This window comes from Hyla sarda, chromosome 4, assembly GCF_029499605.1.
Source record: "Hyla sarda isolate aHylSar1 chromosome 4, aHylSar1.hap1, whole genome shotgun sequence".
NCBI classification, from domain to species: Eukaryota; Metazoa; Chordata; class Amphibia; order Anura; family Hylidae; genus Hyla; species Hyla sarda.
Genome location: NC_079192.1, coordinates 175,686,738 through 175,702,318, shown reverse-complemented (window position 1 = coordinate 175,702,318; position 15,581 = coordinate 175,686,738). Strand labels below are relative to the sequence as shown.

The window sequence follows — 15,581 nt, the reverse complement described above, 5'->3', positions numbered from 1 at the left end:
TTGCACAGCCCACTATTCCAAAGATCTGTCAAACGCCAGTGGGGTGTGAATATTCACTGCACCTCTTATTAAATTCTGTGAGGGGTGTAGTTTCCAAAATGGGGTCACATGTGTGTGTGGGGGGGGGGGGGGGTTCCACTGTTCTTGCACCACGGGGGGCTTTGTAAACGCACATGGCCCCTGACTTCTATTCCAAAAAAATTCCCTCTCTGAAAGCTCCAATGCTCCTTCTCTTCTGAGCATTGTAGTGCTCCAGCAGAGCACTTGATGTCCACACATGGGATATTTCCATACTCAGAAGAAATGGGGTTACAAATTTCTGGGGTCATTTTCTCCTGTTACCCCTTGTAAAAATTTAAAAAGCAGCATTTTTGTGAAAAGTCTTCAAACACCTGTGGGGTGTTAAGGCTCACTGTATCCCTTGTTACGTTCCTTGAGGGGTGTAGTTTCCAAAATAGCAGGCCATGTGAGTTGTCTTTTTTGCTGTCCTGGCACCATAGGGGCTTCCTATGCACCATAATGGAACATGACCCCCAAAAATCATTCCATCAAAATTTGTTTTCCAAAAGCCAAATGTGACTCCTTCTCTGCTGAGCATTGTAGTGCGCCCGCAGTGCACTTAACGTCCACACTTGGGGTATTTCCATATTCAGAAGAGATGGGGTTACACATTTTTGGGGGCATTTTCTACTATTACCCCTTGTAAAAATGTACAATTTGGGGGGAAAAACAGCATTTTAGTGAAAAAAAAATAAATTAATTTACACATCCAACTTTATCGAAAAGTCGTCAAACACCTGTGAGGTGTTGAGACTCACTGTACCCCTTGTTACGTTGCTTGAGGGGTGTAGTTTCCAAAATAGTATGCTATGGTTTTTTTTTTTTTGCTGTCCTGGCACCTAAATGGGACCTGCCCCAAAAAACATTTCAGATTAACTCACAGTGTCCCAGTGTCCCACATTTCAGATTAATCCCAGTGTCGCTCCTTTCCTTCTGAGCCCTCTACTGCGCCCGCCGAAAACTTTACATACACATATGAGGTATTTCCTTAGTCGAGAGAAATAGGGTTCCAAATTTTAGGAAGATTTCTCTCCTTTTACCCCTTGTAAAAATTCAAAAACTGGGTCTACAAGAACATGCTAGTGTAAAAAATAAAGATTTTGAATTTTCCCCTTCACTTTGCTGCTATTCCTGTGAAACGCCTAAAGGTTAACACACTTTCTGAATGTCATTTTGAATACTTTGAGGGATGCAGTTTTTATAATGTGGTCATTTTATGGGGTATTTCTAATATGAAGGCCCTTTAAATCCACTTCAAAACTGAACTGGTCCCTGAAAAATTCTGATTTTGAAACTTTTGTGAAAAATTGTTGCTGAACTTCCAAAAGTAAAAACATGTCAACTTTATGATGTAATCATAAGGTAGACATATTGTATATGTGAATCAATATATAATTTATTTGTAATGTCTTTTTTCCTGATATGCAGAGAACTTCAAAGTAAAACAAATGCAAAATGTTAAATTTTTTCATAAAATTTTGGAATTTTTCACCAAGAAATGATACAAGTATCGATGAAATTTTGCCACTAACATAAAGTAGAATATTTCATGAAAAAACTGTCTCTGAATCAGAATGAAAGGTAAAAGCATCCCAGAGTTATTAATGCTTAACCCCTGAAGGACGCAGACAATTTTATTTTTACGTTTTCGATTTTTTCCTCCTCGCCTTCAAAAAATCATAACTTTTATATTTTCATCCACAGACTAGTATGAGGGCTTGTTTTGTGCGCGACCAGTTGTCCATTGTAATGCCATCACTCATTTTACCATAAAATGTATGGCGCAACCAAAAAAAAATACTATTTGTGTGGGGAAATTAAAAAGAAAACCTCAATTTTGCTAATTTTGGAAGGTTTCGTTTTCACGCCGTACAATTTACGGTAAAAATTACGTTTTATTTATTCTTTGGGTCAATACGATTAAAATGATACCCATGATAACATATTTTTCTATTACTGTTGTGCTTATAAAAAATCACAAACTTTTTAACCAAATTAGTACGTTTAAAATCCCCCTATTTTGAAGACCTATAACTTTTTTCATTTTTCCGTATAAGCGGCGGTATGAGGGCTCATTTTTTGCTCCGTGATCTGTACTTTTTATTGATACCATATTTGCTTATATAAAACTTTTAATACATTTTTTATTAATTTTTTTTGGGAATAAAATTTTATAAAAAAGCATCTATTTTGGGCTTTTTTTTTTTTACGTTCATGCCGTTCACCGTATGGCATCATTAACATTTTATTTTAATAGTTCAGATATTTACGCACGCGGCGATACCAAATATGTATATACATTTTTTTTAACACTTTTTGGGGGTGAAATAGGAAAAATGGGACAATTTACGTTTTTATTGGGGGAAGGGGTTTTTCACATTTTTTTTTACTTTTACACTTTAATAGTTCCCATAGGGGACTATTTATAGCAATCATTCGATTGCTAATCCTGTTCAGTGCTATGTATAGGACATAGCACTGATCAGGGTTATCGGTCATCTTCTGCTCTGGTCTGCGGGAAGGCAGATCAGAGCAGAAGACTCCCGGGAGGCAGGTGAGGGGACCTCCGTCTGCCTGGCTGGATGATCGGGTCACCACGGCAGCGCTGCGGGCGATGCGATCATCCATTTAAGTGACCGCGATGCTGCAGATGCCGTGATCTGTATTGATCACAGCATCTGAGGGGTTAATGGCGGACATCCGTGGGATCACGGGTGTCCGCCATTACAGGCGGGTCCCTGGCTGCGCTCTACAGCCGGGACCTGCTGTGCATGATCCGGGCATCGCTCCGATGCCCGCCGTTATGCGTAGGACGTAAATGTACGTCCTGGTGCGTTAAGTACCAGCTCACCAGGACGTACATTTACGTCCTTCGTCGTTAAGGGGTTAAAATGAAAGTGATCAGATGTGCAAAAAACCCTCTGGTCCTTAAGGCCAAAATGGGCCTGGTCCTTAAGGGGTTAAAAAAAACACCAAATTTGTGGCAGAATGAGGTTTGTGTCCAGCATGCCTTGTGCTGAACAATGCCACAGGCAGAGGATAAGATAGGGAAGGAATACAACAATTGCTGCAACCTAACTGATAGTCTGCTGTGAAATTAGATGTTCTGCAACAGTTCTGGGCAGGCAACCTGCAGGAGTCCTATGAAAGGGGAGTAAGCAAGGTGGGACAGCTGTGATGAGGGGCTAAGGGAAAGCAATGCATTTTGGGAATTGTAGAGCTGAGCAAATTCTCCACCAGGAAGTACATGACGAAGACCCCTTAAACAAATTTATTTTTGGGAATATCATAACTTGGGCAGATAGGTAAGCAATACTGAATTTTTTTTTCCTGATTTTGGAATACCCCTCTATGGTACGGTCACACACAGTGCATACATGGTAATTCACACTGCAAGAAATTTTGCTATGAGCAGACAAGCATGGCTTCCCCGCCGCAGCCCTGTGTGTGCAGGAAGGTTTGGAGACGGGCCAAGCACGCCCATGTGACTGTGACGCACGGGCCCATCTCCAAACCTTACTGCAAACGCAAGCTTGTGGCGAGGAAGCCATGTATGTCTGCTCATAGCAAAATGTACAGGATATTTCCTGCTACCTTAAATATGCTGTGTATGCGCTATATGCGACCCGACCCTTAGTTTATATTAAAAGGGTTGTACAGGATTAGAGGGACACAGCGAAGCAAACAGCTCATGATGGATAACACTTGGGCCCGATGGACCCTATTGACCTATGGTAGGGTTTGGCAAGCTCTGTTGTGGTCCTTTTGATGGAGAGAATATTGCTGAATGCTGCACTTCTAACAGATTTGTTAATACAGGCCCCAAATCAAGCATCTGACAGCAGTTTGAACAAGAATCTCTTGCCCTGTACAGCGTTCCAGGGATACCAAGAGGGGATTGAGGAACTTTCCTTCTTATTATAACTTTGCCTCATTTAGTCATTTCCCACACCTAATCAGGAATTTTGTTGACTCCATTCTTGGTATCTGGATTGCTTAGGTTTTTGAAGAAATGTACACACAGGCCAAAGAATTTGTGACGTGTAAACTTTGCACATCTTGAACCTTTATTTAAAGGAGATTTTATGTATCTACTGCTCTACTTCAGTTTTTAACCACAGAAAAATGTTTATGGATTAAAAATAAATAAATAAATAAATGGTATGCTTTAATTCTAAGTTGCGTGAAGATGCCGATCAGGGATGGTTTTGCATCAAACAAGGAAGCCAAACTGACCCTTTTAACTACGCACACCCCCGGATCCTGATGAATCTTATTGACTTTAATATGGTTTTGTCATGTGGCTAGAATTGTACAGGAGCTTAGTGGCAAAAAAAAGGATGCATTTTTTTTTTTCTCTGCTCAACTTTAAACAAGTTAAGCGAATAAGCTCCCTTTAATGTAGCATAGCGACAGTGTGAACTTAGCCTAAGATTGACCTCTTCTGGGTGGTATTTCCACAATCTGCCAGGTATCTACTTTAAGAAAAATGCAAATAATTTATTGATAGTAGATATAAATTGACAAATTTTAATGCAAGAATAATATCTTTAGCATCTATATAGTTGTCTCCTTTTTTTTTAATACAAATGTATTCTAAAAAAAAAAAGCAAAAAACAAACCAACAAAAACAAAAGAATGTTGAATTTAATTCTGTACATCTATGGATTATCTTTTTGTTGGCATTTTTAAAGCATGTTGGCTGACCATGGTGTAAAAAGGCCCTAAAAAGTGTAAATTTTTTGTAATACAGCTGAGCTGGGCATTTACTAAGTTTTTAACAACATTTTCATGTTTTTTACATTGTATTAGCTTTATGTAATGGATGGGAAATCTGGCTTATACAGATTAAAATATTCACTTCATCCACTCCTTCCAAAAATGATGCTGAGTTGCCATGGTTGTAGTCTTCTCTTTCTGGATTGTGTGCGTTAAGTGCATAAAATCAGTGAACCTTTTATTAGGCAAATATCAAAGTTACACACAGATGTTCATCTACGCAAGCTTTGAAAATCAGTTTGATCTTTTCATCAGATGTCAGCAATTCTTATAACCGAGAACATCATTATATTTTTAACCACTGAAAGGCAGGAAAGCTGGCTGAATGCAGTTCTCCTACAAATGAAGAAACATTCTACTTACACTGACCCATGTTTCTGACTGAACCTACAGGTAGCAGCAGCTTGATCATTTTCATTAGAATCACATAATCATTGTGAGGGGCATTTACGAAGGGGTTTAGTCATTTTTTTTCTGACAATTTTTGGCACTAAATTGTTGCAATTGCGCCTACCCTATTTTTCGTGCGACTTTCTCTAGCAAGAGCTAGAAAGTCACATTTTTTTTTCCCGCTTGATTTGCGCTGGATTTCAGTTTTGACTTGCAGTGGTCAGGTATTTATTAACTGCGACAGTCGCAGCTGCGCAAAAAACTGTCGCAACGGCCGTAAAAATTGACTAAATTCTCCCCGCTACCCTCACTGCGCTACCGGGACACTGCAGTGATTTACATCACCCCCCTCTCACCTGCCAGCACCACACAACTCCCATCTGTCTGCCAACTGTTGCAATACTACAAGTCCCAGTATGCCCTTACAGTGAGGACACACTGGGAGTTGTAGTCTTGTAGCAGCGGGAGCTGAGCGGCACGGGCGGGAGACAAGGGGGGGATGTATATCAGTGTCCCCATAAGCGAGGGTAGCGGGGAGGCAGTATGAGGAGCTTGGGTGGCTGCACTGTAATGTCAGCCTGGGCTCCTGCCCTGACAGCCAAAGGCTTTGGCTGTCAGGGCATGCTGGGTGTTGTAGTTTTGCAACAGCTGGAGGGCGACAGTTTGCAGACCACTGGTTTGTGGCCTGTAAACTGTAGTCCTCCAGCTGTTGCAAAAGTAAACAGCTGAAGGGGACCGGCGAAGACGTTCACTTACCCTTCCGAGGCTCCAGCGACGATCGGTGATGGAGATCGTTGGGCGGCACTGTCGCGCGGCAGTGTCTTGCGGCAATGTCGTGCGGCGCTGGATCCTACGGAAGCCGGTAAGTTGCCAAAGCCCTAAAACAGTGTTTCCCAACCAGGGTGCCTCCAGATATTGCAAGACTACAACTCCCAGCAAAAACAGTGTTAAAAAAATGTAATACACACACACACACACACACACACACACACTAAACGCCGTTTACCACTATTCTGAGCCATGACTACAATTTAGTTATTGAATTATTTAGATGTGGTGAAAAAGCTAAAAAAAAAAAAATCAAAAACAAAAGATCCAGAAGGAAACCTAGCAGCCAAACCTATTCAGACAGCAGGAAAAAGGAACAGATAATTTTTTCTACTACATGAAGTAAATTTCCCACTTTTGCCTATGTGTGCCAAATTTATTAACGCCGTGCAACAATTTAGTAAATTTGTCGCACATAGTAAAAAATGAAGTAGAAAAAAACAGGGTAAAAACCAGACTACATAGTAAAAGATTAGTAAATGCCCCTCTGTATGCTTTACTACTGTCAGCTTTTACTTTACCTTATCTATACCAGGTGAAATAAAGTGGTGCTGAAATAAAAAATGTTCTTCATTGTCATCAACTTTTTCAACACTGCTTTGTTTCAGGTTATGATAATGTTTGTAAATAAAAATATTATGGTTTCATTTTATGCCCACCAAAAATAAAGCAGAAAATCACAAACTGTTTCTTAATTCTGATGATCACCAGAGAGCCAATGCCAAGGAAAACTAAATGTTTTAGTACCAGAAAAATCCATTTAATGTTGTTCCATTTATGCTCAAAATTATCCTATAACATTGTCCATATTTATGTGCTTTAATTCTTTTTATTATTATAATTTTTTTTCCATTAACAGATAAACTCATCCTTAAAATACCTTGGAAGAATCTGTATGGTGATGCAGTGGTTGCCACTCTTGAAGGTTTATATCTATTGGTGGTACCTGGCGCAAGTGAGTAATTATGTTTGCATAGGAAATAAATTCTTGCAATATAAAAGCCCACGTTGTATACAAAACTGTGTTCAGAGGACTAGAGGCTGTTCAGTCATTTGGGTTTTATGATGTAATTCAGAAGTTTGTTGAAGGGGTACTCTGGTGGAAAACAATATTTTTTTTTTTTTTTTTTTAAATCAACTGGTGCCAGAAAGTTAAACAGATTTGTAAATTACTTCTATTTAAAAATCTTAATCCTTCCAGTACTTATTAGCTGCTATATGCTCCAGAGGAAGTTCTTTTCTTTTTGAATTTCCTTTCTGTCTGACCACAGTGCTCTCTGCTGACCACAATGCTCACTGACGCCAGTGGGGGAGAGGGCTCATAACTTTAATATCTTTCATGCTCTGCCACTTCTTGAATATATCATGAGGGGGCGGATTAGCTGGGCATAGTCAATATCGCATAATGCAGGAATGCAAAAGGTTGAGAAACCTGATTTAAATGCTTAAAGGGAACATCACTTTTGACCTTCTCCAACAATCACAAGCACGTTTTAGAACCCACGCTAATATTCCCTCCTAGATCTTTCTTGCTGCCTCATAAAGTGGAGGAGGTTATAAAACTTTCCAGTGCCGTATGTCATTGGGAAGTTCTATGCTAGCAATTAGTCAATACTCCCAGGGCTATAATCACGCCCATACTGCTTTTAACACACTTAGCTGTGATTATGCAAAATGGACAGACCTGCGATGAGAACTAGTCCACGATATGGAAGTGTTGACTAGTTCCCAGTGCAGTTTTGTTACACCAGAGTATATAAATCCACTTTTTACCCCCCACTCACAAGTGTTAAAATATAACTTTTATTTGCATTCAAAATAAATATGAGCATAAGGGAAGGTTAAAACCCAGCACAATGCCACTACTAGGTATCATTTTCTGTTGTCGCTCTATAGGCGTACACTATATATAAACAAATGTCCAGCAGACACACCTGCAGTGTGTGCCCAGGGAACAATAGTGTGTAGGGTTGATGTTTTAAAAACACTTCCCAGTGCAGAACACCCCAATGGCTACTTGTTCTGGCTTTACATAGGCTTTGGAAAGTTTTATAACATCATTTCTCCACTTTACTAGGACATGGATGCATGGTACATCATTGTATGATCTAAAACGTGTGACTCCAGACTTTGTAAGGCCTTAGGCTAATCTTGCACATGAAGGCCCTCATTGACACCCATAATTAGAAATAAAGATATGCAATCCATTATAAAAATGAGCTGTATGAATTGCAAATTTTAAGACAAGCCTTCCAAACAACTGCCAAATATTTGTGCCATTTCCACAGCACCAATTTTCAGTGGCAGCAGTGCACATATAAGATAAAATCAGTGGGTTGCAGTATCTGGGACAAGGCAAGTAATCGATAGGTAGGTGCCCCCAGTAAGTAGGTAATTTCCCCCATTAGATAAATGCTGGTTGGTAGGTAATTTCCCCTGTTTATGTAGATGTCCTCAGTGTGTAGGTAATTTTCCCCTCACAGATTAGGTGGAAGCACCCGGTAGGTAGGTTGGTAATACACTCCATTAGGTCCATTAAGCCCCCAATAGACCGGTAATTCCCCCACTCCTATTACCAAGAATCCCTCAGGTATATAATTCCCCTCACTCCTCCAGTTAGGTAGAAACCCAATTAATTAGTTCCACACCTAATAGTCCCCTGCCCTCAAACAATTTAAATATAATAATAATAATAATAATAATAATAAAAGTGCCTTCCCTCCAGTCCCACACACAATCTGGGCCCACTGCATTCTCTGCTCTGTGCTCCTGCAGTCTGCATGCTATAAAACAATGCCATGTCATTTTTACCATAGGGTAAATGCCATAAAAATACCTCTCTTGCCCATCTCCCACCAACCCTTTTAAAAAAATTGATTCACAATAAACAATCCAGCTATGTTTACATACAATAAAGTTATGGCCCTTGAAAAGTAAGATCTATCCAGTCACTTAGGAGTACATTTGGCTGCTTCCAGTCATGCTGGCCACACTCTGCTTTCTTTCAGACCTCCCTGAGTGTCGTACTTAGGATGACGTTTATGGATAAGCTACTGGGACGGTCTGGTAGGTTAAAGCTACCTGACAAGTTCCCTTACGTTTATTTTTACATTTCTGGTAGAAATCACAGAGGAAAGGTACAATATAACATTCTAAGAGATTATACTTCTGCTGTTTATACATAGGTCAACTACTGTACTTACTAAAACAGACCTGTCAGGAGAGTTGAGAGACCATCTTTAACTGCTTGTCTCGTTCAGCACAGACAGCTTCATATAAAAATAATCAGTGTCAGTGTCTGATCACACAGTTAACAAGATGCCTTTGTTAGTTCATAAACCACCTACACTTATTGGTTTTAAATAAAATTACCTACCTTATATATCGTACACCCCCTTTGTGCCACCATAACAGCTGTATCTTGACATGTAAAGGACCCAAGGTTTTACAGCAGAATATTTCTCAAAGCATCACTTAGCCAGCTTGCCCTTTTTCCCACAGTGCATCCTGATGCTATCTTTTCCGTAAGTTGAGTGACGCATTATATAAGAGAAGATGTAATGCCAAATGGAAAAGTAGGTAATTATAAGCACCCCCGACACACCAAATATAGAATAACAAGAGATATCAAACTTTATTAAATATAACATAGGAACATAGGGGAGATGTATTAAAACCCTTGCAAAGGAAAAATTTACCCATAGCAACCAATCAGATTGCTTCTTAAATTTTTAACCCCTTAAGGACTTAGCCCATTTTGGGCTTAAAGGGGTACTCCGGGGAAATTCTTTTTTTTCTTTTTTAAATCAACAGAAAGCTAAACAAATTTGTAAATTACTTCTATTAAAATCTCAATCCTTCCAGTTCTTATGAGCTGCTGTATGCTCCACAGGAAGTTATTTTCTTTTTTAATTTGTTTGATGTCTGACCACAGTACTTTCTGCTGACACCTCTGTCCATGTAAGGAACTGTCCAGAACAGGAGAGGTTTGCTATAGGGATTTGCTCCTACTCTGAACAGTTCCTGATATGGACAGAGGTGTCAGCAGAGAGCACTGTGGTCAGACAGCAAAGAAATTCAAAAAGAAAAGAACTTCCTGTGGAGCTACAGCAGCTAAAAAGTACTTGAAGGATTAAGATTTTTTTTAATAAAAGTAATTTAAAAATCTGTTTAACTTTCTGGCATCAGTTGATTTAAAAGGAAAAAAAAAAAAAGTTTCCTACCAGAGTACCCCTTTAACCCGTTGGGGACGGAGGGCGTATGGATACGCCCTCGCATCCGGTCACCTTTGATCCCCATGAAGGGATAGGAGTGAGGTGGCAGGGGTGCCACCCCTCCTATCCCAGCTATTGGTCATCTAGAAGAGACGACTAATAGCAGATAGGGGGCGGGGGGATTAACCCTTCAGTTTCCCAGTTCTGCCCACCCACAAAAGGGGACCGCTGCCGAATATCCACTTGCCCATCGGCAGAGGCTACGATCGGCGGCAGAAGAGGACGGCGATGCGGCTCCCTGGATCCTACGGAAGCCGATGAGTTGCCTAACAACTTGGGGGTACAGTTTGAGACCACAGTCTGGTGTTCTAGAGTTAATGGGGTAAAACTCAGGGTTACTGGGAGTGAATGGAGGGGGACAACGTACGAATATATTTTCTGATGCTAACTGCTGTACATTAGATAACACATTTAGATCATTGAATAGAGATGGTTTGTGACCCCTGATCTCACTCCGAACAATTTCCACGGAGTTATCGCGTGGATCTTGTTGGGAAGTATTATCACATTGATGCTCTATTTCTAACACATTCGAAAAATGTTTACACACAGTAATATTGCAAATTTATTTATTAATATCCAAAACTGTTCGAAAAAAATCGAACAGACAAGTTGGGGAGAACGATAGTCCTTTAGAAAAAGCACTAATCTCTGATGAGGATAATATCTTAGCTGATAAATTGAAAACAAGGATTGTCCTTAGCTCCTGCAGCTGTATCTCGTGTTGTGGCGTTGTTGGGCGATGCTTACGCCTGGCTCTGTGTTTTTTGATGACGTTGGTCTCGTACATCCTGGCTTGGATGACGTAGATGCCGGTGGAGATGCAGCTGCAGGAGTTAGCACTTGCGCAGACGGGGGTGGATCCACTGGAACAGGTGTAAGCTCAGAAAGTCCCAGTTCCGTAGAATTAAAGCTGACTCTTGTGTCCTTTGACTTGTAGCGTCTTCGTCCTTTTACTTTTTAAAATAGATCTTTGGGTGGAAGCCCTCGGGCCCATCTGCGGCCATTGAAACACTATATTACTACGATAGTTAAGAAGTTATCAGAGGGGTACAAATCACAATCTATCCCGATTGGAATACTCTGCGCTGCATGATTTCAGCAAGTTGGACGACTTATTCGTCCGACAGGCTGACAAGGGTGGAGCAATTGTTGTTCTTGACAAGGGCCTATATTGCAAACTTAATTTAAATATGTTACATGATGATTCCACATATAGACCCTTGTCAAATGATCCTACTCTTGTCTTGAAGAGACATCTAAACCAACTTGTGGACTTGGGAGTGGAGGGGGGGCTTCCTTACGGTTTTTCCTCCCCCTATGTGCTGGCATCTCCTCCCTCAATGAACATCTATGTGAATGGGTCGATCCCATGCTTCAGCCGTTGAAAGAGGAGATGCTGGGCTACATTAAAGATACCGGTCATCTCCTCTACATTTTTGATTCTATTGAGTGGCAGTCAGATTGGATGTGGGTCACCACAGATGTCGCATCCTTATATTCTGTGATACCTCATGACCAAGCAGTGATCGCACTTACATGGTTTTTACATACATATTCAGGATACTCCGGTGGTCTGCGGGAATTTATCGTCAAGGTGGTGGAATTTTTGCTCACCCACAATTTTTTTTATGTTTGACGGCGATTTTTTCCTGCAGACCACCAGAGCATTGATGGGGGTGAAATTCTCCCCCTCTCTCACCAACATATATATGTGTTAGTGGGAGAGGGGAACACTTTTTTCTCTCCCCATAATCCCTTTGTATCCTCAATCCAATGGTATGGCCGCTACATCTATGACTCCTGTTTATCTGGGGGTCCGATGTGGCGGCCATAGGGGCCTTTCCCTATGCCTCAATGATAACGAGGCAAATTTACGCTTTACTGTTGCCACAGCAGAGGATGAGGTCACATTTCTAGATTTAACCTTGAGGGGGTGCTCATGTTAAAAAAAAAAAAAAAATCACCACTTCTTCTTTTTGTAAACCACGTGCGGCAAATACTATTTTACACGCTGCATCGTGCCATCCTCCCCATGTGGCCAAAAATTTGCCCTTGGGGGAGATGGTGTGGGCTCAGTGAAATTGCTCACGAGAATGTGATTTCGAAGAGGCTAAAAAGGTGGGAGCACGCCTGCCAAATAGGGTCTACCAACAGTGGCAAGCTAATCATGCCATTGATGTAGCAAGATCCAAAAGTAGATCGGACCTATTTTGAGGTGGGAATTCTCTGTCAAGACAGAGCAGGATCACTCAGCAGCTCGTCACATTTGTCACCCAATACAGTTTGGACTATCGCTCGATCACTAAAATTATAGACAAATATATGCCAATTGTAACAAGTGATCTGAGCTATAGGACAATACTGGAAAGGGGGTTACAGATGTGTACCAAGTAGGGACGCCTACCATAGGACAGATGGTCTCCCCTAGTTTGTTTAAAAGTAATGTTACTGGACCACTTACATGGCTGTCTAATACAGGTACATATAGATGTGGCCATCGTAGATGTATTTGTTGCAGTATCATGTATACATCGAAATAATTTTGCTCCGCCACGAGAGGTGAGACGCACAAGATTAAACAATACATGAACTGCAAAGTCTTTTGTGATTTATTTGGTGACATGCCGAGAGTGCAGTGTTCAATATGTTGGTTGCACAACATGCCCTTTAAAAACTAGGATCAGAAAACATCTGTCTGATGTCAAGCACTTTAACTCCCGGCATGTCTCCATGATCAGCCAACATTGTGCTGAAAAACACAATGGTAATTACAATAGTTTGATCCTCCAGGGCATAGAAAGGGTTGCTGCCCCAATAAGAGGGGGTAACCACAGACAAAAGCTACTCAACAGAGAAGTTTTCTGGATAATGCGTTTGGACAGTAGATTTCCCAAGGGGTTAAACAAACGACAAGATGTAATCTTACACGATTAGTCACTCTGAACCTCCGCTAGCTAACTTCATAATGATGACGCCTGTTCATTTAGTTATGATATATACAAATAAGTCAATAATTTTCCCTCATGTGACATATTATTATTGTGAAATAAAAAACTCATAATTGAATGTTCTTCCCTTGGCCTGTAGTTAAATTTGTATTCTCCCTTTCACATAAGGTAGTAGCAAACAAATATTACATTATATTATTATAAAAAATATTCCTTCATGTGGTATGGAGCATACAATATTTTTTGTTCTGTTACAAGTTTTTAATAGCACTTAAATCTATTATATATTTATAGTTTTTTTTAAATGTATTCTGTTTTATATTGTTGTAATCATGCTTGCTCAAGTTCTTAAAAACAAACGTATCTTTGTAATGGACTACCCTATGTGGGGAGGGGTCTCATCAGGTGTGATTATTCGCACCTGTGATTGCCAGTACCTCCCCTATACAGTGGTCCCTCAACATACGATGGTAATCCGTTCCAAATGAACCATCGTTTGTTGAAACCATCGTATGTTGAGGGATCCGTGCAATGGAAAGAATAGGAAGTTGTACTCGCCTGTCCCCACCACTCCGGACCCGTCACCGCTGCCCTGCATGTCGCCCTCCATCGCTGTCGCCACGTCCCCGTGGTGTCCCCGACACCACCCCGGGATCATCGCTCTCACGTCGCCGCCATCACCTCACTACGTATGCCGCTCCTATTGGATGACGGGACGGCGTGTGGGGCGACGTGATGACGACGGAGAGCCCCGGTGATGCAGGGAATCCCGAAGAGGAGCTCCGGAGCCCCAGGGACAGGTGGGAGACCATCACCGGAGCACACGGGGCACTGTAAAGGGCTATCCGGCAGCAGCTGAAGCAGTCAGCGCTGCCGGATAGCAGTTTATGCGATGGCCCCGATGTACAAAAGCATCGTATGTTGATGCTGCCTTCAACATGCGATGGCCTCTGAGGGGCCATCGCATGTTGAAATTATCGTATGTCGGGGCCATCGTAGGTCGTGGGGGTCACTGTATAGGTTTTCCAACATGGTGATTATTGTGCCAGTATGACTAAGTCACTTAGACGATTGAAACGCGTCACTGCTGTTAACTTCTGTATGTTGTCTGTATCGGAAAATAAATATTTATGCATTCGAGCTTCTGCTGCGCTGGATATTCCTTTTCTCTCTAATAAAATCACATTGTCTGATTTTTTTTTAAAGAATTTTTTTGCAAATTATGGTGGAAAATGAGTATCTGGTCACCTACAAACAAGCAAGATTTCTGGCTCTCACAGACCTGTAATTTCTTCTTTAGGAGTCTCCTCTGTCCTCCACTCGTTACCTGTATTAATGGCACCTGTTTGAACTTGTTATCAGTATAAAAGACACCTGTCCACAACCTCAAACAGCCACACTCCAAACTCCACTATGGCCAAGACCAATGAGCTGACAAAGGACACCAGAAACAAAATTGTAGACCTGCACCAAGCTGGGAAGACTAAATCTGCAATAGGCAAGCAGCTTGGTGTGAAGAAATCAATTGTGGGAGCAATTATTAGAAAATGGAAGACATACAAGACCACTAATAATCTCCCTCGATCTGGGGTTCCACGGAAGATCTAAACACTAAACTCAACCCCAGGTGAGTAAGGGGACAACTATTTATTAACCAAACCCGCAGGCTTAAACCCGGGGTGCAAAAACCCCTGTTAAATCCCACCCCTAAAACTTCACTTTTATTTATTATTAATATAAAAGAATGTCTGAAGATTTGTAACCTACTTTAAAATCAGGTAATGATGTTGGTGATGTTATAGATAATAGCCAACTGGCTTATATTAGTCTCAGTGGGTCTGCAGTCTCCACTTTATGACACCAACTCCAGAACTTATTGTTAAAACTTCTATGCGTGCCCCCTCTACATGTTTCATTGCCCTAGCAACATGACAGCCCATTTCCTCCTGACGACGTTGCTAGGACAACGAAACATGTAGAGGGGGCACGCATAGAAGTTTTAACAATAAGTTCTGGAGTTGGTGTCATAAAGTGGAGACTGCAGACCCACTGTGAGTAATATAAGCCAGTTGGCTATAATCTATAACATCACCAACATCATTACCTGATTTTAAGGTGACAAATCTTCAGACATTCTTTTATATTAATAATAAATAAAAGTGAAATTTTAGGGGTGGGATTTAATAGGGGGTTTTGCACCCCGGGCTTAGGCCTGTAGGTTTAGTCCACACAAGATATCACCCTGTGGTGTCAAAATGATCACAAGAACGGTGAGCAAAAATCCCAGAACCACACGGGG

At 41.0% G+C, this 15,581-nt stretch overlaps 1 protein-coding gene across 6 annotated transcripts in view; it reads left to right on the top strand.

The window, feature by feature from the left end:
- The window catches only part of VPS13C (vacuolar protein sorting 13 homolog C), a 773,393-nt gene that overhangs the window by 32,479 nt on the left and 725,333 nt on the right, over positions 1-15,581 (top strand). For all 6 annotated transcript variants that reach the window (XM_056572804.1, XM_056572802.1, XM_056572807.1 and 3 more), the window contains exon 4: positions 6,917-7,012. In XM_056572804.1, coding sequence (XP_056428779.1) covers positions 6,917-7,012 — 96 coding nt within the window. The remainder of the gene's footprint in view (positions 1-6,916; positions 7,013-15,581) is intronic.